Source organism: Plodia interpunctella, chromosome 22 (assembly GCF_027563975.2).
Source record: "Plodia interpunctella isolate USDA-ARS_2022_Savannah chromosome 22, ilPloInte3.2, whole genome shotgun sequence".
Taxonomy (NCBI): domain Eukaryota; kingdom Metazoa; phylum Arthropoda; class Insecta; order Lepidoptera; family Pyralidae; genus Plodia; species Plodia interpunctella.
The window spans coordinates 1,595,520-1,618,910 of record NC_071315.1 but is presented as its reverse complement, the minus strand read 5'-3'; the positions used below and the strand labels follow the sequence as shown (position 1 = coordinate 1,618,910).

Genomic DNA, 23,391 nt, shown 5'->3' with positions numbered 1-23,391 from the left:
TTCACTCGTATCATTTTTCTCCATTTTTTTTAATGTTCAGCTGTTTCTGTCCAAATAAATAAATCTATCTATACATATAATAAAACTATATGTGCTTTTTCTGATTTTCTTAGTTGTATAGTTGATGGTCTAATTTAAAATCTTGGTTTCATTGCGATATATTTCTTAAAACCCGAGATACGAGGGCGAAGCCGCGGGCAAATGCAAGTACCTAAATAATAAATCACAGTCACAAAATTTCGAGCGAATGCAAAAATCGCCTAACCTTGTTTATAAAATTGCTTTTTCTCATCATAGTCGTATTCCTCATGGCTGAGGGTCGTGGTCCTTACTTATAACGAAACACACATAACTTTCTTCGCATTATTAGTGAAGTGGTTTGCCATTGCCTTCTCCATTTCACACACAAGTTAATAATAAACCAGTGTGCAGGTTTCCTCACGATGTTTTTCGTCACTGGAAGCAAGTGATGGTCGATGAAAACTACATGAGTCATGTGGCACGAGTAGAATTGCAACTAAGATCTTTCGATCCAAATACGAGCCTCTAAACCATCACAGAACGTTTAAAAACCGTAAAATTGTTTAAAACCACAGATCATGAGGTTAATATATATAGGTAAGGCTGTGCTTTTTAAGCACCATCGAAAAATGAAGAAAATTGAAACTGAAGTTCGATTGCAAAAGAATTGGGCCCCAGTACTTGATTGGAGTTCAGTAATCCGACTTCAAAGTTGAGATTCCATTACAGAGGATATCGAATCACAATAACTTATTTCTTCGGTTTAAATTGAATATAGGTAGGTACCATCGATTACTATTTCGATTCGATATCCTTGTCATATTCCTCATGATCGTAGTCGTTAAGTGGAATGAAACAGCGACTTTCATTGCAATATTAATGGAATGGTTTGCCATTGCCTTCTCCATTTCACACACTAGATGATGAATTATCAACTTAGAGTGCATGTTTGTTCACGATGTCTGGAGCAGTTTCTGAGTACACCATCCGGCCATGTTTATCATAATCATATATTGTCATTCAAACTAAACGTGTGTACAAAATTTCAGCTAAATCGGTTATTAGGACAAATTACACAGATTGAGCTAGCCCCAAAGTAAGTTCTAGACTTGTGTTATGGGATACTAACTCAACGATACTATATTTTATAACATATATAGATATACAACCAAGACCCGGGTCAATCAGCAAAAGATCATTTTCCATCATGACCCGACTGTGGATCGAACCCGGGACCTCTCGGTTTAGAGGCAAGTTATATACCGAAGACTGTACTGTGTTATACAATTTACTGTACTAATAGATGAATATGCATACTAATACATGCAATTATTAATTTAGGATCAATAAATAAAAAGAAAATTATCATTTTAACTAATATTTTATTTATCTATGTAACACTATTTACATAACATTTAGACTAGATCATAAATCATAATCAGCACTGACTTTATCGTTTAAATTAATTCTGTTCCTTCTTACAAAGCATTAAGGACCTTCTCACACCTCATACATTTATCACTGTTTTCCATTGCATTATATTTCCTACATCTCAAACATTGATCTTTATTACTCTCCGACAGTTCGATAAGCCACTTTTTCCCGCCATTAATAACCTCCAAATTGACATCTGACAATTCCAATATTTCACACAAAACAGTATCACTGACATCATCTTTGGAATTTAATTCTATCAATTTATTATACAAATCTAATCCCAATTTAATATTAGCCTTAAATTTTTTTAAGTTTTCGTTCTTTGCCGAAACACAAATATCTCTTTTGATTTCCAGAATGGCGTCCATGATCGAACTGTCAACGGGATTTGGCGGCAAAGTTTCGAATTCGTTCGAAAAATAAAAAGGCTTTTCAAATAGAGGATGATGTTGCCACGCTTCTTCTACCAAATGCGGCAAAATAGGTCCTAACGCTTTACACAAAGAGACGAAAATCGTATGACATGCCATTTGAGCTGATATTCTACCGTTTGAATATTTTTCTGAACAGTATAGTCTATCTTTTACACAATGGCAGTATAGACTTGATACTTTATTGCTTATGAAGAATAAAATTGATTGCGCTACGTGATTGTACCTAAAATTGTTATAATTATCTTTGATTTGTTTAACAAAATCGTGGGTTTCTTGTACAATATACTGATCAAAATAATTTAATTGCGGTGTCTTTTCAAAATCTGTTTTCTCCATACTGCCAACGACCCCTAGTAGATATTTTAATATATTTCTTATTCGGATAACTTCACTTTGACAATCATCTAGTAATTTTTTACTTATGACTATTTGCGAATGCTGTGTACCGTGACTGGCTACCCACCAACTGAAAATGAGAAAAATATATAAAAATCTGTACCAATATTGTAATCACTTTGAACGGGATTGCAAAGGAGATATTTAAAATATTAAAAAAATATTTACTACTTCCTCTTACGTACAGCACAATGACAAGAAATTAAAACAAAACAAAATCACAAATGTCACTGATAAAAAAACTAAACAATGAGGGCGGAGTCCGGACGAGCGCGACCTATCCTTCTTGGACGGCGCCTCAAGACACTTCTTTCTTCTCTGTACTAAACTATATAATAAACTGCCCACAGCGGCGTTGTGAATAGGTTCGACATTGGGGCCTTCAATAAAGAGTCTATCGCTTCTACAAAAAGTCGGCAACGCACCGGTAACCCGTATTGGATTACCGGCTGCGGTGTTTGCTTAGGTACCATCAGGAAACCCATAATGGCTTGCCATAAAAAATGTGTGCGCTATAAAAAAAATGCGAAGTCTGCCACAATTTCATGGGTACTATATATGGGTACCATTGGGCCGATTTTGATGAAATAGATAAAGTTAAGGACCAGGTTTCATTTGGGACTGTAACTCAGCGAAAGCTATAGAAAAATACACACTTAAACCTTCCTCAGGAATCAATCACACTATCTATTGGTGAAAACCGTACAAAAATCCGTCCAGTAGTTTTTAAAGTTTATCGCGTTCATACAGACAAGCAAACAGACGCGACAGGACTTATTTTTATAATGTGTATTATTATTAGGTAAGCGTTTGTGAGTTTGTATGTTTGAGGTTTGAGGCGGGTAATCTCCGAAACTACATAACCGATTTCAAAAATTCTTTCACAATTAGAAAGGTACATTATCAAAGATTGCCATAGGCTATATTTTATCTCAAAATTCCGACGGGAGCGAAGCCCCGGGCAACATCTAGTAATATGAAAGAAATAGTTACCGAAGGGTGTCGATGCCATATGCTGGTTGTGAGTTCCTGTCTTTGCCTCCGTGTATGACCGTAGCGGGATCTATAACATTGCCTATAGATTTAGACATTTTCCGTTTCTTATCATCCACTGCGAATCCGTGCACGAAGATTGATCTGTAACAGAAAACAACAGTGTCAAAATCAAAGCTTTTATTCAGAATTTATCGAGAGACTCCTTTACAGGCACTTTTTCTAGCGGCTCGCCCCGGCTTCGCTCGGGAAAAACCATAATAAAAAGTAGCCTATGTAACTCCTGAAGGTTTCGCCGACACCTGTGCCAAATTTCATCAAAGTCGGCCAGTAGTTTTTGATTTTTATCATTGAAAAAAAAATACATTTATAATATTAGTATGGACTAGCGAACCGTCCAGGTTGAAGGGGTAGTAGAGTAATGGTTACGCCCGCCTATGGACCGAAAGGTCCCATGTTCGAATCCTACTCGTGCCACATGAGTTTGTATACAAATCTGACTCATGTACTTATAGCAGTTTACATCGACCAGCACTTGCTTTCGGTGAAGGAAAAGATCGTGAGGAAACCCTACCTGTGTGTGTATGGAGAAGGCAATGGCAAACCACTCCATTAATAGTGCCAAAAAAGTGTGTGTGCTTCATTCCACGTAAAGACCACGGCCCTCAGCCACGAGGAATACGACTATGAAGAGATGAAGGTAGTTTGTAGCTTTTTGCAACTTTGTAAACATGGCCGCCACGAACTGTGATCTTGAAAAGCAAAAATAACTTTTCTAATAATATCTACACGCGCGAATCGTGACTTGGCAATTTGTGGACTTCCTAGCTCATGTTTAAAATTGTAACAAGTTTTTTACTAGTTATAACTGGTTTTTGAGAAATATCTTAGTTGAAACTTAAGATTACAGGATATACATACAAATAATTATCACAGAACTTTGTCCTGTCCTTCTTCACTCTGATAAAAATTTTGTATCAGTTATATGCACATACCCATGCTTTTTAAACAAAATTTAAATGCGATGAAAAAATTCTGGACGCGGTCGGGGAATATACATATAAAAAGTAACACGAATTGAGAACCTCCTCCTTCTATTGAAGTCGGTTAAAAAGCCTCTTAAGAGCCAGGACTCGTGTTCAGTTGTTTTAACGTCCGTCTACAACGCAGAAATTGCCTGGAGAGTGGAGATTCGACGTAAGTCGACGCACATCGTCGTCAAAACCTATGTAATACAACGGAGCCGCAACGCATTACATCGATGCAACGCAGCAATGGGACCTGTCCCTAATCGATAGATGAACAAAGTATGATGTAGATGATGATGATAAAGGTCCATTGAGTCCACGAAAACGAAAAAAATTCAGCTCGATCGGTTGGAGATATCTGCTCTAAAATTGAGTTACAAGATTCCACTCGAATATACATACTTACATACATTGCAAGTTAAATAAAAGCTTGTAAAACGCTATCGAGTAGTCAAACAGATATAATTCGTTGTAGACAGATATTATCGTTACGTATTAGCGTGTTGATTCATCGGTCATGATTACACTCTTGAGCAGGCCTTGGATGACGTATCCGCTACATTATCCGATAGGATGCCAACGTCGCGCGAAATAAAGTGCTGGCAACACTGTACTAAAAATAATAGTATAACTACTGTCTCTCATGTTCGCGTGTTCCTGGTTTCATTCGGGGCTGTGACGTCATAAGCCCGAGGTTAGATAAAAAAAACCTTATAATTTTGAACATTCCTGACGTCAGCTCTCTTTGGGAACACTGTTGTTGCCTATAAGCTGGCAACGTTATGTGTCCCTTTGTCCCTTAACCTTAGTCACCTCATAACCCGATGATAGCGCTTTCATCAAGAAGATATTCCTAAAAATTAGCAGAGATGCGATAGTCCAGGTAAACAGGTTAACGACACTACGTCCTATCTTATATCTCAGTCGGCCTAACCACTATCTTTCGTAGTAGAAAACTATAGTAGTAGAAAATCACCGTTAGGTTAAAAAAATCCTGTATCGCTCATCAGTGTAACGTCAGCGCTCACGACAGACGCACGTGTCTCGCGGCCGTCGGTCACCTCCGCTGGCAATTCACCAAAAAATGCCATAATTTAAATCTAACTCCTCATTTCCTATTTGAAAATCGAACGAGTTTGTTCTTTTGGAATTATGTGAGTGTTACATCATCTGTTTTGTGCCAGTGTTTTGTTAACATATAAAGAGGGGAAAAAATGGGTGTTATGAATAGATGTGTTGTAATATTCAAGAAATATCCCCTTATAAGGGGTATGTTATCATATGCTGTAATTTGGCCGACCTCTAGTCTGATTCAGCAGACTTTTGAAGGAAAAAATATAGGTAAGTGTTTTAATGTTGTCGAGACGTGATATCAGGACCGTCCGCAATCGATAGGCCCCAGGTTCGAATCCTACTCGTGCCGCATGAGTTTATATACCAATCAGTCTCATGTATAGTAGTTTTAATTCACCACCACCATCGTAAGGGAACCTAACGCACTGGTTGAATTCACTGTTGTGTACATAAAATAAAAATATTAAAGTAAAAATTAGCTACTACTGTTATAGCTATCCAAGCAGTGTTTTGTTTACATTGCTGACTTAGCAGTAGACTGAAAAGAGAGACATTTTCCAGTTATCGTAGACAATAACAAAGGCACAGCGCTATAATAAAACAATGTCCGCGTTCGTCTGTCTGAGCGCAAAATACTTTAAATGATACATGAGATTTTTTCGTAAGTTGGGATTTGTTGTCCCTCTTTATATGTATTTAAGAGGACGGGTTTACTAAAAATATATAGTTGTAACGCCACGCATTATGACCTCTTTAGTCACATCGCGTGCGCGCTGGCATGATTTTTATTTCTTTCATTCTAAATTCAAAATTTTACATTACTGTTCCACTTGATATTTTGAAATCACATTTTGACTTATTCATTACCACACGTACGCTGTAATAATAATAATTATATATATATATATATATATATATATATATATATATATATATATATATATATATATACAATAAAATATCTTAAATTATTTATAGACCCTTGAAGGGTCTGTATTTTACTTCTCAATTATACTATTATACAACTGTCTGCCTTTGCCTATTACTACTCCAACCTACCCTGAGATTACCCTCCCACCTAATATAGTGAAAATAGATGAATAGACGTCAAAATTCACGTTGTAGCTGTACCCACTTTATTTGTAAACCGATTTATATTTATGAAATAAAAAGATTGATTTAGAGAATACTAAGATTTTGCCCACGGATTCGCCCGGGTGGCACTGATGCACAGTCGCGTTTTTTTGTTTTTTTTTTTCAGAAACATATGACTGGAAGCGATGCGCGCGATACGGCCTGTATGGATCCTGCTATGTGGCCCCCACATTGTATAGCTGGCTCACTGTGGCCAACTTCATGTGGCCAGGCAACACACTGAGAGTGGGACTTATTAAGGTAACTAATATTTTGATAAAACGCATAGATTTGAGTTAAGAAGTAGAATTATTTTTAGTCAACCACAATAAAGTTAATCTGCATATACCACTATGTCGCAGTAAAATCACTGAAAATGCAATGATTTTGGGTAGCTCTACCAATGATTGAAAATTTGATGTTTCCGAAGACTGCGGCGAAGCTTGTTTCGTAGCTTTTTTAGTCTTCGAGGCGTCACAGCCGTTGTACAACAAATGAGATGATTTCTGAAATGTTTTTTTTTCGTTCCAGACTTTAGTGGAGACGCTGACATACACGCCGTTCGCCATGTGCAGCTTTTACTTCGGCATGAGCATGTTGGAGACGAAACCTTTCTACGAAGCGGTGGCCGAAGTCAAGGCCAAGTTCTGGCCGACTTACAAAGTGAGTTTTATCCTCATTTTATCATACTGGTTGACCATATACAGTTGTACCAGTACTGGTATCAAACGCAAAATCTCCTAAAGACTACTTGGGTACAACAAAACGAACAATTTTTACTTTACAACTTTTCGTGATTCGTACTTTTTTTTTTTTCATATAAAAAAAATACAATCTAATTTGGGATTTTACACATCTTAACTCTATGTAATAGCCAAGCAATACGAGACAGTGCAGTAGCGTTATGTAACGGAATCCAACATAGAGTTATAAATAAATAAATAAATAAATATATTAGGACAAATCACACAGATTGAACTAGCCCCAAAGTAAGTTCGAGACTTGTGTTACGGGATACTAACTCAACGATACTATATTTTATAACAAATACATATATAGATAAACATCCAAGACCCGGGCCAATCAGAAAAAGATCATTTTCCATCATGACCCGACCGGGGATCGAACCCGGGACCTCTCGGTTCAAGAGGCAAGCACTTTACCACTGCGCCACCGAGGTCGTCAAAAGAGTTAACGTTTCGTCATGGTAGGACTCCGCGAAATGAATACTTTAATTATATATAAATGGCCACCGCTTATTAAATCCACTTTATGATAAGACTTTATTATAGGTAAAATAATAAAAAAAATCCCACGCGGCGCTACCGCAGTCGCTGACAACAACGTGGCCGATTGATTGTTCCACATATTGCGTGGATACCACTTCAATTACGTATTAATTGGCTTCCGAGTAGAATGAATACCTAGAAATGTCCTTGTTAATTTATGTACAAACAACTGCACGCGAACTTCTACTTCTTGGATCTCTATGCCGTGGCAATAGAAGCGTATTTGCTGTATTTTTTTTATATATCATGAATAATTGTGGTTTCTCTCTCTCTCTGTTCAATTAAAGTATATATGTACCAAATCGTGAAATATGTTTGTTTAAACTTTAATTAAAAATTTAAATTACTTATTTAATAGATTTGTTTAAACAAAAATATCCCGATGTCATGTTTTTAACAGTAAAGTAAATACTGGTAGGAACAGTAAATTCTGGAGTTTAAAATCGGGACGTCTGCCAATAACGCTGATCTCAATAGAAGAATAATTTATTATTATAAACTTGCAATACAACGAGGAAACGCTGCCAGTGTTTTGGGCACGTTGCCTCCCTGTGCTGCCACAGCAAAGGGAGGCAACGTGCCCAAACCACTGAAGGAAGATTATTTTTATATATAAAACAAAAATTAATTTGATAGTTAAACTTGCGATATGAGAACTAGCAAATAATGTAAACTTATGTTTTTGTAAATATTATACCTACACGTAATATACACAACGTGACCTCTATACTAACTGTAGGTGCAATGCATATATGTTTACAGGGTTACTGGTATCTAACGCATAACCTCCCAAAGGTGCATGAGGTAAATAAAGACTAACATCTTTTGTTCTACGACTTTTGACGACCTCGGTGGCGCAGTGGGACGACCTCGGTGGCGCAGTGGTTAAGTGCTTGCCACTGAACCGAGAGGTCCTGGTTTCGATCCCCGGTCGGGTCATGATGGAAAATTATCTTTTTCTGATTGATCCGGGTCTTGGATGTTTATCTATATATTATTATTTATAGTATTTGTTATAAAATATAGTATCGTTGAGTTAATATCCCATAACACAAGTCTCGAACGTACTTTGGGGCTCAATCTGTGTGATTTGTCTTAATATATTTATTTTATTTATTTTGTCTAAACGTAATAAATACATTTTTTTTCCTTTTTTTAGTTTTTAGTTTTAATGTCGTTCTATAAAGCGTTAACTCTATGTTCGATTCCGCTACATAACGCTACTATACTGTCACATGTTGCTTGGCTATTACATAGAGTTAAGATGCGTAGAATCGCAAATTAGGTTATTTTTTTAAATAAAGTTATGTTGAAAAGAAAAACTATGAATCACGATAAGTCGTGGAATAAAAGTTGCTAGTTTTGATGTACCCAAGTAGTCTTTAGTAGAGGTTTTGCGTTTGATACCAGTGACCCTGTATATTCTACGTATGGAGCTAAATTGGATGATTGTCTGCAAATAAACGTTGCAGCCCAGACTGTATGTCTGTTTAGAATGTTTATATCCTTGACCATATCTTTTCGAGTTTTTTATCTATACTTGTATTATAAAGAGGTAAGCCTTTGTGAGTTTTTATGTTTGAGAGGCGGATAATCTCCGTAACTACCGAACCGATTTCAAAAATTACTTCACCATTAGAATGGTACATTATCCAAGATTGCTATAGGCTATGTTTCATCTCAAAATGTCCACGGGAGCGAAGCCCCGGGCAACATCTAGTCTAATATAACATGTAACATGTTTTTGTATACCTTTTGACCATGTGCTTTATGTACTTGTAATATTTGAAAAAACAATGTAAAAAAACTAATAATGGTAAGCTCTAGCTTCTATACAAACACTGTTTAAATGAGTTTCTTTTCTTCTCAGCAGTGGTCGTCCCGAAGTGCTAGTAGTTTGTAACTTTGAGAAATTCATACTAATATTAAAATGTTTGTATTTCCTTCTTTAAAAAAATACGATACCACATCTGTATCCTTTGCGGGGTATGCAGGGCCAAGAGGTGCGAGTTGTGGCCTTCGAAATGTGGCCATTTAGCTGTACGAATATTGAGATTCAATAATGAGAGTTTGCTAATAACTCCAATGAGAAGAATCTGCAATTGCCCCCTTGATCGTCTTTTACAATCTGCACGGGAAGGGAAGCAGCTGGCACACTCTATGTTTTCCCTCGTTCTTCAAATACTTTTTAATTTCCAGGTGGGAGCGTCAATATGGCCAGCGGTAGCTTTAGTAAACTTCTGTTTCATCCCGCCGAGAAACAGGGTCCCCTTCATCAGCTGTTGTAGCCTCTTCTGGACCTGCTTCCTGGCCTACATGAAGCATTTGGACAAGGAGAAGGTCCAGAAAGGAAAAGTATTGCCCGTGATCAAAGTCAACATACTGAAGGTGGAAAAGTGAGGTTCGAATTTAGGATTTCAATACTATAGTCCGTTTCTTTGGAGGACGGAAAGTCGGGCATTGACCCCTGTTTCTCCCCGTCGAATACGGTAATGACAAAGGAAAGATCTCGACGAACCAAGGCAGCATTAAGATATTAACGATATATTCCGTTTCTTTTTTCAAATGTTTGTATGAAAGAAATGGTAGGTATATGACAATGTCGGGTTATATCGAGAGAATAATAAAGTCATTAACAGTTTTTCCGTCTGATATAGAAACGTAAACTCCATTTATTGTAACGAGTTTATGTAAACATTCTACTGGCCATGTCTTCTCATAATTTCACAACAATAAAAATTTAAAATAGACTTTTTGGAAAATTACTTTCGTTGTTAATAAATGTTTTACTTTAGAACACTTTAGGTTTGAACTTTAATATTCGATTTCATTTCTACATACATCAACAATAAAACTTAAGATTGTTTACACGTTAGGTCTCGTGAGAAAAAACATAGTGTAGTGTAGGGTGTGATAGTGACAGACAGACGTGCGTGACGAAAACAATTTAAACATTAGTTCTTATCTAATTAAATCAAGTGACAATGTTGTATTGAAGAACTTTGGACCGGAATTTTCCTAATGATAACAGAATTTTTATACCTACGATTGAAAATTAAAAAAAAACTTTATATTATCTAGTAAATTATAGCAGTCAACAGGCAAACAAACAATACAACTGGTTAGAACTGGTTTCAAGTAAAATTCTTTTGCTATAATTTTCACTATATTTGGTTACCACTTACCATCAGGTGGGCCGTATGCCTGTTTGCTCGATCAGTTGTATAAAAAAAATGCGACAAAATATTTCGATGACAAGATAATGTACTCTAAAGAATGCGAATCTCTTCCGTATTCGGATCGATTAAAGAAAATCACAAATCATTGTGACCTTCACTGGCAAACGCGTACGCGCATAGAAAATAGCGCTACAACATTGATTTATATCACGCTAGATACCGCATTTCTAGCGATCACGGTGCCATATATTTATACTTTATTAAGTATAGTACACTTATTTAAAATAAATCAACAATATATGGAATTGTGATATAAATGGCTTTGCCAGTCAAACTCGTATTTGTATGAAGTGAACACCATTTTCAAGCGATTTTGTTAACGCAATAAATATGTTGAAAAAACAGAAAATTACAATAAAAGTAATTGATTTGTCATTATTTCGAAAGAAGCTTCCTTATATGAGAATAATGAATATTATATTTATAGAAATATTATATATAATATTAATATATCTATATTTGAAAAAAAAAATGAATTTTCAGGAATTTGGTAGAAGAGGTAAATTAGGTTCTATCTTAATATATGTATGTCTATGAAAACATTCACATCGCACGTTCTGTTACGTAAATTGAAACGTCATGTGTTAGCTGAAAATTGTAAACTTTATTATTTATTATTTTATTGTAAGACCTGCGCAAACGAGTGACTTACGTTATTGGGATGGCAATGGCGACTGACAACAAAGAATTGAATTGTAAAATCATCATGTTAAAAACAAAATATTTCCTACTAGATGTTGCCCGGGGCATCGCACCCGTGGAGATTTTGAGCTAAAATATAGCCTATAGCAATCTTGGATAATGTACCTTTCTAATGGTGAAAGAATTTTTGAAATCGGTTCGGTACTTTCGAAAATTACCCGCCTCATACATACATACAAACTCACAAACGCTTACCTCTTTATAATAATATATTTCCTATTGTTTTGATCATGACAGATAAGTGTACCTAACATTGTTTTACGATACTTCTTAAAATTATTTTATTACAAGCTTTTATTTAACTTGTATTGTATGTAAGTATGTATGTTCTGGTGAAATCTTGTAACTCAATTTTTAAATATATATGGAGCTGAAATTTTGTACACACGTCTAGTTTGGATAACAATGCAATATTGTGGTAAGCATGACCAGATGGTGCACCCAATAACGGCTCCCGAAGAGGGAACTCCTCAACAGTTCACTGCATATTGAATGCAATGAGATCTCTCTGACGACAATAAAAGCTTGTGTCAAAAATAAAACATTTTTGTAGAGAAAGCTTATTTTAAAACGTAAAAACGTATTGTTTAATTATTATAAGAAATGTTTGTCTAGCTGTTTTCTTACATGGATAATAAACTGCAATACATAGTTTAATACGTGCATTGGAATCGAAGGTGACATCGGGCACAAAAAAATATAAATAACTCTTAACTCTTTAGCGGCGGTGGTGGTGTAATGGTTAAGACGCCCGCCTGTGGATCGAAAGGTCTCAGGTTCGAATCCTACTCGTGCCACATGAGTTTGTCTACCAATCTGACTCATGTATAGTAGTTTTCATCGTCCACCACTTGCTTCCGGTGAAGGAAAACATCGTGAGGAAACCTGCACGCTGTTTGATTCTTATTAACTTGTGTGTGAAATGGAGAAGGCAATGGCAAACCACTCCATTAATGATGCCAAGAAAGTTGTTGTGTGTGTTTCATTATACGTAATAATCACGACCCTCAGCCATGAGGAATACGACTATGAAGAAGAGAAACTCGTTTACGTGGGTCAAAATTGTAGATAGATCAATTTATTTAAGTCAAAAGCAAGTATAGTCACGAGAAAGTTACAATGAATACAACTTTCGCCGTCGACTGTACGATGTTTTTTTTTTAAATTCCATCTGCGATAACTTGTGATATTTAGTTAAAGTGCATAGCACAGAGGGCGAATGGCGGGTTTCCAATATCACTTCTCACTATCGAATCGATTCTATGTGAGACGCAGCGAGCCAATCACACTGTCTGTGGTTGCCGTTGCGTCACAATGGCGCACTGTGATTGGTTAGATGCGTCTCCCTGCAAATCGACTCTATGATGAGATGTGAATAGCAAATTCGCACTACCCACACAGATCTTATATATTATATATAAGGCTGAATTTAAATTCGTTAGCTAATCTACTGTTAATAATATTAAATATCCTCCTTATTTATTAGTTGATAAAATATATTTGAAAATTAAAATAGTCAAATTTAATTATTGATGAAAATACGAATTATCGATGGAAAAGTCGATTATAGTTTCAGTCTTATAGGAGACTTTTTTCAATAATAGTAACTAAATTTCTCAAAATCCGAGTTTTAAGTTTTACTTTTGAATAAGAGATTATACTTATAAGTATGCCATTAACATATTTGTTTTCAATGTTTCAAAGTCATGCCAACTCCACGTTGAACTAAGACACACGACGACGCGAATGCGTGACCATTGCGTAGTCGGTATGAAAGATTTTATTTACCGTGAAAAAGCAACGATGTACAACCAAATCCGCTAAAGTTTGGCAAACTCTTCAACGACAGTTTGGAGCGGGCATAAAATTAGAAATGTGACTTTCAGAAAGACATGCGAATTGGATTATAGTGACACTTAAGAGCTGAATAAATAAAGCTTTTAATGACAATGAAAATTATGTTTGTTTAAAACCATTTTGTTAAGTGCCAAGTCGGGTTCATTATCAAGTATGAGGGACATAATTTATCTAACATCACATAGTATAAAACAAAGTCGCTTCCCGCTGTCTGTACAATCTAAGCATACGTATGTATTCAACGGATTTTTATGCGGAGTTTTTTAATAGAGTGATTCATTAGGAAGGTTTATATATGTAATATTCGTGCATAATATTCGAACAGACAGACTGACAGAAGCGGCAGTGGACTTTGTTTTATGATATGAAAGAATTCTTAGAATTATCATATTATTATAGAATATAAAGATATCACGAAATTAGTCGCAAGAAATCGATTTTTAAAAAAATGTGTTTCTCTTTAAAATAATTAATTGTATTAAATTACCAAAGAGATGACATTTTTCAAGTAGTATAGTATATTTCTCTTCGATCTTACGTCCCGTTTTAAATCTTTATGTATAATACCATCGGTATACATAAGATAGCTTTACATGTTGTAACATTGTTGGAAAAAAAGCTCTTAAACTTCCTACATTCAAATGACATACTTTCAAGTTTTTTTTTTTAATCTCTATAGTTACAGGGAATCCTTTTAGACATTTTTGTAGGAAATATTTTAATAAAAATAATTTCATAAATAATTTTCGTGTTATTTGTGTTCCTTACCTGCTATTCACGCACACAGAAGTTGTGTATGTGTGTGTTATGTGTGTACTTAGAAATAAGATTCAAACTCAAGCGGCAAACTAAATTTTCATCGCAATCATTCAATCCTACTAATATTATAAAAGCGAACGTTTGTGAGGATATATGTGTGTATGTTTGTCACTCTTTCACGCTAAAACTACTGCACGGATTGTCATGAAATTTGTTACACTGGTAGAATACAACCTGGAATAACAAATAATTTTTATCCCGAAATTCCTGGTTTGATCAAATACTAAAACATACACGAAAATATAAAATATCAACACAATCTATTGACCTATAAGATGCGTCTCCAGTCATAGCTATAGCCATGAGCAGCGACGTTTGGAACCAGCTTGTGAGCAGCGGTGTTCCAGGATATGTCCGAGACGCACCATGATTAACTTGACATATATTATATTCTTATCTATCATCAATTCATTCACCCAATCATTCATTCACGTATCTGTAGCGGGAGCTAGGTGATCATGCTCGACCGCCACAAAGGGATAATCTTCCCGCCAGGCTAGGTGTAGCGCCTGGGGAACCGCACGGCTCCGACGGCGTAATGTCGGAGGTTGTATTTATGCTTCCAATTGAAAGCGCACTGTCTGCGCGGTCTAGGCTTGTTAGCTGTCCATAGTGAGTCGACCGTCGTGCCATCTGTCCGTAGTGTCCTGGATCACTTGTGTGGCTTGTTATTCGTTGCGTTTGGTCGGCTTTTTACATCTGCGCCGTTGTGCATGTGGCGTGGTAGATGTCGTCACCACATATCCATCCAATCTCTGACTCGTTCTTTTCATTCCTATCATTCGTTCACTTATTCATACTGTCTCTCACTCTTATTCATCATTCTAAACATTTCTCCACTTATTAATCCAATCTCTCATTCATTCTTTTCATTCCAATCATTCATTCACATATTTACTATATCACTATTTGATGAAAATCCAAGCTGAAACATAGGGACCACGGCAAACTATATAGATAGGTAAAACATTTATTTGTTCAACTACGCACCTATAGGGCGCGTCTCCAGTCAAAGCTACAGATGTGAGCAGCGACGTCTGGAACCAGCCGGTGAGCTGGTCGTGCCCCTCCGAGTACAAGTGCGCCTTGTTGCTGTACCCACCCGGGTACAAGGTGCTCCAGGATATGCCCGAGTCGAACCAGATGTCCATTATGTCCTGGAGAATAGTTTGTTAGTAAATAAAAATAAATTAAAAGAAAAAACTTTTTAAAGAAAAGCTTTTATTTAAATGTTACAAAAAGAAGAAAATAAAATTTTCCTTTAAAATGTTAACTATCAACTCATAACCTCATTATACACAATGTATATGACCATAAAAGCTTGTCGAGAATTACTTGTGTAAATAATACCTATTTAATTGAGTAAAATACTTATAGGTACCTACGCAAACCTCGCCACACACACATACATTGCAAGTTAATTAAAAGCTTTTTTAAAAAAAGCCTATTTTGTGTCCCACTGCTGGGCAAATGAAAGGAAACTTTTTTCTTCTTGTCCCTCACCAAATCCCATATGCGGGGTCGAATGTCTTTTCCTTCTACAACTATCTCTTTCCTGTCATTCTTCATACGTTTTTAAAATGAAATATGTTATAAAAAAAATATTTGTATACATTAGCAAGATACCCAATATGATTGAACATAAATATTGCTTGGTAACAGCTAGCGCCATCATATTGACTTTATCTCTCTCTCTCTCTCTATTCTCTCTCTCTCTATTCTCTCTCTCTCTCTATTCTCTCTCTCTCTCTCTATTCTCTCTCTCTCTCTCTATTCTCTCTCTCTCTCATCCGATCGTTTTCCCAGTTTCTTCCTTAGCCATTGAGCGTCGGACTTTTTTCCTATTTATATCTGATTTATTTATTCTCTATTTATTACTGTATTCTCTATATGTATCTAAATAAGACAACCAAACCAACTCACCTGCCCTTTAGTGACTACTTTGCCTCCCAAATCATATTCCTTCAACACTTCCTCTGGTAAAAAATGCTTAACATCACACGTCCACCACGAATCTGGTCCTTCTTTATCTACGAGAGCGCACAGATTGTCTATGATACCCCTGAAATAACGAACTGTTGTAGTGCGAAGTTATATTCCCGACGCCATCAAAAATAGACTTTATCATAATTTTCGTTAAGCTCATACAAGAAAGACAGATTCGAATTCTATATCAACTAATTATTACTCATTGTACTCACTCGAGTACAATGACGTCATCGCCACAATATAATGCTTGAATATGCACGCCCCACGCCCTCTGTCTAGATATACACGAATATGGCCGCTTCTCAATCTACTAACCATTAGTAAGTAATGTACTCACTCGTGCACAATGACGTCATCGCCACAATATAACGCTGGAATAGGCACGCCCCACGCCCTCTGTCTAGATATACACCAATATGGCCGCTTCTCCAACTGTGCCCTGAAGCCTTGACGAGACTGTTCGGCGCTAGATGGCGGTAGAATCTCCACTTTTTCTAGGGCTGCCTGATAAAGGTTATTAAACATATTAATAATAATATATACATTTTAATATATTAGGACAAATCACACAGATTGAGCTAGCTCCAAAGTAAATTCGAGACTTGTGTTATGGAATACTAACTCAACAACACTATATTTTATAACAAATACATATATAGATAAACATCCAAGACCCGGGCCAATCAGAAAAAGATCATTTTCCATCATGACCCGACCGGGGATCGCACCCGGGACCTCTCGGTTCAGTGGCAAGAACTATACCACAGCGCCACCGAGGTCGTCGAAATTAGAAATATTATTAAAGAAACACAAAGTTCTTTCATAACTTTAACGAATATCGCAATGTATACAAAATGTCTATAAAAAAAGAGTCCAAAAACCATCTTGTGATTTAGGGTTCCGTGCCGTAGTCATAGTCGTTACTTATGTACAATGAATGAATGAATGAAATATTAAATTGTTTGTAAAAAAAAAAAAAAACTAAAGTAAATAATCGAACCTGGGCCTTCTCCTTCAGCCTCTCAGTGTCAATGAACCATTGCTGGCTAGCTCTTATAATGATTGGTTTCTTCGTGCGCCAATCGAGTGGGTATGAGTGTGTATACGTGCCGCGGGAAAGAATGGAGTCTGACAGCCGGGAGATTATTACTTCTTGACCTGTCAAATATAAACACAGGGTAATTTCCTACAGGCTCGAGTGGTCCAATTCACGAACCCGTTGGCGACATCTACCACGACACATGCACAAACGCAGACTAAATGCAGTGACGATAAAAACCACATGGATGTTTCACAACACTACGGATAGATGGCACTATGGTCTGCTCACGTGAGAGACGAGTGAGTCTAGAACGCGCAGGCGGTGCGTTTACGATTGGATGTGTGTATATATATATACAACCGACATAACACCAACGGTCGGAGCCGTGCGGTTTTCAAATTCAAAAAACCTCAATTCGCGCTGCAGTTTTATTACATACATAATTCTTAGTAACGAGAACACAACTGCAATCAAACAGCGAAATATCATATTTTTTTTAAACCTTGACATTTTAATTAACTACACTATAATTAGTTAGCAATAGCAATAAAAAAGACACATCCTACTAATATTATATAAATGTTTGTTACTCTTTCACGCAAAATCTACTGGACCGATTGTTATTAAATTTGGTACACGGGTAGAATATAACCTGGAATAACACATACGAGTACTTTTTATCCCGAAATTCCCACGGGAGCGAAGCCCCGGGGCGCAGCTAGTAATGTATATATGCGAAAGTTACCTTTAGAAAGGACTGGCAAACCATTAAGCTCATCATCCAAGTTCGTATAAAAACCAGCCTCGTCCACATTACATACCTGCAGAAGAAAAACTAATTTATTTTTCATCATCATATCGAGTGTGTTATTGCTAACACTGGTGTCAGATTTTATTCAAGTCGCCCAAAGACGTCTGACATTACTTTTACGATTACTCACCGCCATCTAGTGGCAGATAATCGCATACACACTAGTGAACAAGGTCAAGGTTCTGGTATATTCTTTAGTCAATATTTATATCACCCTTCTGTATTTAAGGATTTTTTTTTTTGTGGAGTAAATCCTAACCATATTAACTAATGTTTTAATTGCGAAAGTAAGTTTGTTACCTCTTCACGCTCTATCTACTCAAGAATCTTCTTGAAATTTTGTATACATGTGCTTTGATGTGTATAGAAGGACATCGGGTGCTTTTCATCCCGGAAAAATTGCTGTTTCCGTGGGAAATTTACGCGGGCGAAGCCGTGGGCGAAGCCGCGGGCAAAAGCTACTAAACATATATTTTTTAACAAGTTCATTATGCCGTAAAATCAAGATATACTTACTACTGCCATATTATTCTTGAGAGCAACTAAGAAATCCTCGGGCCCGTGCGCCGGCGCAGTGTGGACCAACCCTGTCCCTTTATCGTCTTTTACGTGCTCGCCTTCCAGGAACGGCAGAGATTCTTTGACTAGTTTGTTGTAGTATTTTGTGCCTGTTAGTAGTTGACCTGAAGAAAATTATATAATTAAATGAAATAATGAATATAATTATATATTTATTATCTCTCTTTTTCATTTGAGCGTTTTCTCGGCCTACGGCCAATGAGCGTCGGAGCCCAGGGTCCCGTTTCCTACTTTTTCGTCTCCACTTCGCACGGTCGTCGGCATCCCTAGTTGTCAGACCAATGTCACGCATATCGTCCTTGGCGACATCAAGCCACCACTTCATGGGTGACGATAGAACGATACAATTATATTTAATATCATGATTGTTCAAAGTTGTTCACTGTAATTCAAGCGGTGTAAAAGTAAGTGAAACTCCTCTTACAAGATTTATTTACAGATTTACAGACAAACAGAACAGATGTAACATGAAACTAATTAAAAGATTGTAATAAATATAATTACCATCGAACTCCAGCAATCTCTCCACGTCCACATCAAGTGTACTCTTCAATGAGTCCACCAGCCCGCTGGCCACTACATACAGCTCATCCGGGTATGTACTCAACTTTACCACACTGTACTTCATTAGGGGATTATAGCATATCGCTCGGTTGAACACCAGTGTCCAAGGAGTGGTGGTCCAGATAATTGCTGACACTTGCTTGCTTTAAAAACAAACGATAAACATATTTTTGTTTAGCCAAATTTATTAAACAAATCAATAAAATATAATAAAATTGATCTTTATTTTTCGTAAATCGGCAAAAATAATTGTAAACTGTCCGGCGCAAACCCTACTCTGGTAAAAACCGGTACAAACTAAACGTTAAATTAAAGAAATAATTTTAGTTAAATAAATAAACCAAACGATAATCTATCCATGTTAATATTATAAAGAGGTAAGCGTTTGTGAGTTTGTATGTTTGAGGCGGGTAATCTCCGAAACTACCGATCCGATGTCAAAAATTCTTTCACCATTGGAAAGGTACATTATCCAAGATTGTTATAAGCTATATCCAAGATTTTATCTCAAAGTTCTCACGGGAGAAGTCCCGGGCGACATCTATTATATTATAGGTATCGTTATATTCGTCTTAGCGCTGCCCGAGTGTTCTTAGATAGGTGACGTAAAAAAAACAAATATGGCGGCTGTGCAACGCCATGGGACTTGATGAAAACCATTTTTTTTATCGAATATTACAATATGGGTATGAAATTAAAGGGCTCAACGCAAGAATTCTTAAGCAGGGGGCGTTTTTTATCTCTTTCGCGGTCTTCCCCTACCCCTTCACCCTTTTGGCATCCAAAGGGTAGATCGGTCCATCTCTCTAACAGCATGCGGCAAACATGTCCAGCCCAAACCCACTTCAGTTTGGCTGAATTTTATTACATTGTAACGTTGTTTGCTGGAAATTTAAACTAGTGGTATGATATGGATGGAATAGAATTATTTATTTCCAAAAACATTCATATACAAATTTTGATCACACTATGACAAGTCTTAAAATTAACGTCGACCAATCAGCGCACAGGATTCGGCAATATAAATGAATCGCAACACTGATTTCTGCCCCCAGGTAATCGCAGGGCCCAGAGTATTTCGAATAGCAGAAACCGCACTCGCCGGAATCGAGTGCGAGGTAACAGGACACCTTCAGCGTTCACTCGGCACCGTCCGGCGGCACCAGGACGCTTCTCTCAATAGGCCCTCGCAGGCAACTTGAGCAATGTACCGCTCTGGCCATTTTTCGAGTAACGCCCAAAGCCGAGGTTCGTTCCCACCTGGGAGCCCTTTGAGCTGTTACTGTTTCGGCTGTACGGTCCTTGTGACTGTCGCCATATTTCCTCCGGTTAAGCAGTAAAGGTCGACGTAGCGGCTGCAAGTAGGCTTCGATTATGATTTGCACTAGGCAGCAAGATCTTGGGGCGAGCGCACGCTGCGCATTCTCAGCAGTGGAGGGGAGAAATACGTATATATGCGCGCGTTGTTTTGCCACTCCTCAGTAGATGCTCCACCGTCGGCGTCGCGGACGTCTCGTCTCGCACAACATAAAAAAAAAACAAATCACAAAGCTTACCCTTTCGCCACATTGTTGACCACATCTGGAAGTACTTCTAGTGGAAACTTGACATAAACTTCAGTACTTTTATACTGAAGATCATACTCTAATTCAGCTTCTGCAAGTGCGGTTCTGAAATAAATAAAAAATATTTTTTTTAATGTGGATGAAATACAACATTTACGTAATTCTATAACTAGTTAATCACAAAAATCTTCCTGGCCGGATTTACCAAATCATCATCATTTTGATTATATTAAACCTTGGCAAACGGTTGGCAGCCAAATCTTTAGCATTTTAAAGCATCACGGCTTGACAGCCCCAAATGCAGCCGGGAACACGAGAATATGAGACGATACTGAATTAAAATCCTATCCTACCAATATTATAAATGCGAATATTTGTGAGGTGTATGTTTGTTACTCTTTCACACAAAATTTATTGAACAGATTGTTATGAAATTTGGTACACGAATAGAATATAACCTAGAATAGGGTACTTTTTATTTAGCCCAACTAGTATAAATATATATTTACCTCGATGAAGGTGACCAATAGACCGGTTTCAAAGTTCGAAAAATGTATCCGTCCTTGTACATCTTAAGAAACTGATGCAACTGATTCTTGACATATCCATTATTCAATGTCAAGTAATACTGCTTCTCCCAATCGGCCATAACACCCCAGCTTTCAAAAGCGGCCTTTTGACTCTCAACAGTGTCCAGAGCGAATTCCCTAGCGATTTTTCTGATATTGACGGGGTCTGTTGGCGCATTTTTGTGTTTCTTTTTCGCTTTCTGCAACGCTTTCAACTCTATGGGGAGGCCGTGACAGTCCCAGCCGGGGATGTAGTGCACTTTGTTACCCTGTAGCACTTGGCTGCGATTGTTTATATCCTTGATTATCTATGGAAAAACAATAAAAAATAAGAATTTCAGGTTGGTATAATGACATTCACTTCTACACAATAAAAAAACTCTCTCAAGTAACATAACTTTTTCATTGCTACTTGTGTACTACAGACTAAAAAAATCATTAGAGAAACATTCCAATTTTATTTGAAGTTACCATTTTTTATGATAACTGACTACAATATTGTTATATTTTAAAATTAACTTTCCCTTGTCGAAAATGTTGAGGCACTACCTGTTCGGCCCGGGAGGGGGGCAACACTATAAGTCCAAGACTAATCAAGTTAAATTAACTAAAAACTGCTCTATATATAAAATACAGTTTTCGTTAAATAAATAAAGCTATATAATTACAACCCTGTTTTACTTTGCTCCACAACCATCTTTTAAGGTTTCTAAGCCCACCACACTTCCACCAACTGAAATTCCTATTACTTTACCTCGTTGATCGCGGAGAATCAAGAATCAAGACACAATAGAAAAACAATTTATTGATTGACCATGCATATACACCAGTTCGTAAGGTAGACATTAAAATTTATACAAACTCAACTTCAAGTAGGTACTGACAAAGTCGTAGTAAAACAATGGTTTACTGATGAAACTACCTTATTAACTGCATGTCCCATGTGTAAATCTCCATTGGCATAAGGAGGGCCGTCATGTAACACATATTCTGGACCACTAAGATGCTCCCTTTGCCAGTTATAGAGCTCTGAAAACTGAGCTGCCTGAAAATACACAATAGATAAAAAAATATTTGGCACATTTGCACCGGTTCGTAAGGTAGATGTTCAGAATGATGAGTCAGCAAAAGTACAGGTGTTTGGGGACTCAGGACAAACAAGCAGATGCACCACTTTTGGGGGGAAAATCAAAATTTAAATAAAAAGAGGAATAATTATTATTCTAAATTTAGATAATTTTTCTGACCGTGTATAAGTAATAAAACTCTGGGTTCCGACGAGAACCCAGAACCGGGAAAACACCCAGATGTGGGAGAGAATCTTTTACGGTATCGAAGTCAGCACTTGCCGGACCAATTCATGTATGTTTTTTTTCATGATAATCACGTTGGCATAATTAGTTGCAATCGTATGTGAAACTACCCCTCAACCAAAATCACATCAACTCGCATAGTATCCTATATTTTCTACACTAACATACCTTTTGGATCTCTTCTTTTTTGGCGATGTTGGACCTGGCAGGAAAATTTGTTTTTAATGATAAAATAGTGTGAGAATAGGTTTTAATCTTAGGCTCAGCTGAACTTTTTAAGCGTATTGACTCTAAACAAAAACAATAAACATATGGTTTTCTGTAATTACAATTAATATTTCTCGAATTTCTAACTAGAAACATTTTTGAGGTTATCTTGTTATTATGACATTTGTTGATTGATTGAATAATGGTTGAATGAATGAACTTAAAAATAAAAATGAATGAACAAAATTTGTATTTTTTAAGGGTGTACTTCCATATACTGAAAAAGTATGAAACAATTAGTAGCTTTCAATTTTATCTACTAGCAACAT

At 36.8% G+C, this 23,391-nt stretch overlaps 2 protein-coding genes across 2 annotated transcripts; one reads left to right on the top strand and one right to left on the bottom strand.

Annotated features, from left to right (window-relative positions):
• Nucleotides 1–1,383: 1,383 nt before the first annotated feature.
• IleRS-m (Isoleucyl-tRNA synthetase, mitochondrial) lies at nucleotides 1,384–23,269 on the bottom strand. The gene is made up of 13 exons (XM_053762410.1): nucleotides 23,024–23,269; nucleotides 22,465–22,587; nucleotides 21,483–21,850; nucleotides 20,965–21,078; nucleotides 19,349–19,551; nucleotides 18,782–18,948; nucleotides 18,200–18,275; nucleotides 17,413–17,570; nucleotides 16,750–16,916; nucleotides 16,347–16,485; nucleotides 15,414–15,580; nucleotides 3,282–3,425; nucleotides 1,384–2,358 (listed from the first exon to the last, which is right to left on the bottom strand). The coding sequence occupies exons 1-13, from the start codon at nucleotides 23,216–23,218 to the stop codon at nucleotides 1,500–1,502; spliced, it is 2,880 nt and encodes a 959-aa protein (XP_053618385.1). The 5' UTR covers nucleotides 23,219–23,269; the 3' UTR covers nucleotides 1,384–1,499.
• LOC128679913 (mpv17-like protein) lies at nucleotides 5,384–10,346 on the top strand. The gene is made up of 4 exons (XM_053762415.2): nucleotides 5,384–5,650; nucleotides 6,645–6,778; nucleotides 7,049–7,180; nucleotides 10,006–10,346. The coding sequence occupies exons 1-4, from the start codon at nucleotides 5,524–5,526 to the stop codon at nucleotides 10,204–10,206; spliced, it is 594 nt and encodes a 197-aa protein (XP_053618390.1). The 5' UTR covers nucleotides 5,384–5,523; the 3' UTR covers nucleotides 10,207–10,346.
• Nucleotides 23,270–23,391: the final 122 nt, after the last annotated feature.

Coding starts and splice junctions, on each gene's coding strand:
- LOC128679913 (XM_053762415.2), top strand. CDS start 5,524: ATGGGTGTTATGAATAGATGTGTTGTAATATTCAAGAAATATCCCCTT. Junction 6,779..7,048: donor TGAGAGTGGGACTTATTAAG/GTAACTAATATT, acceptor TTTTCGTTCCAG/ACTTTAGTGGAGACGCTGAC. Junction 7,181..10,005: donor AGTTCTGGCCGACTTACAAA/GTGAGTTTTATC, acceptor TTTAATTTCCAG/GTGGGAGCGTCAATATGGCC.
- IleRS-m (XM_053762410.1), bottom strand. CDS start 23,218: ATGTTTCTAGTTAGAAATTCGAGAAATATTAATTGTAATTACAGAAAA. Junction 18,276..18,781: donor TCAAGAATAATATGGCAGTA/GTAAGTATATCT, acceptor TTTCTTCTGCAG/GTATGTAATGTGGACGAGGC. Junction 2,359..3,281: donor TATGGCATCGACACCCTTCG/GTAACTATTTCT, acceptor TCTCATTTTCAG/TTGGTGGGTAGCCAGTCACG.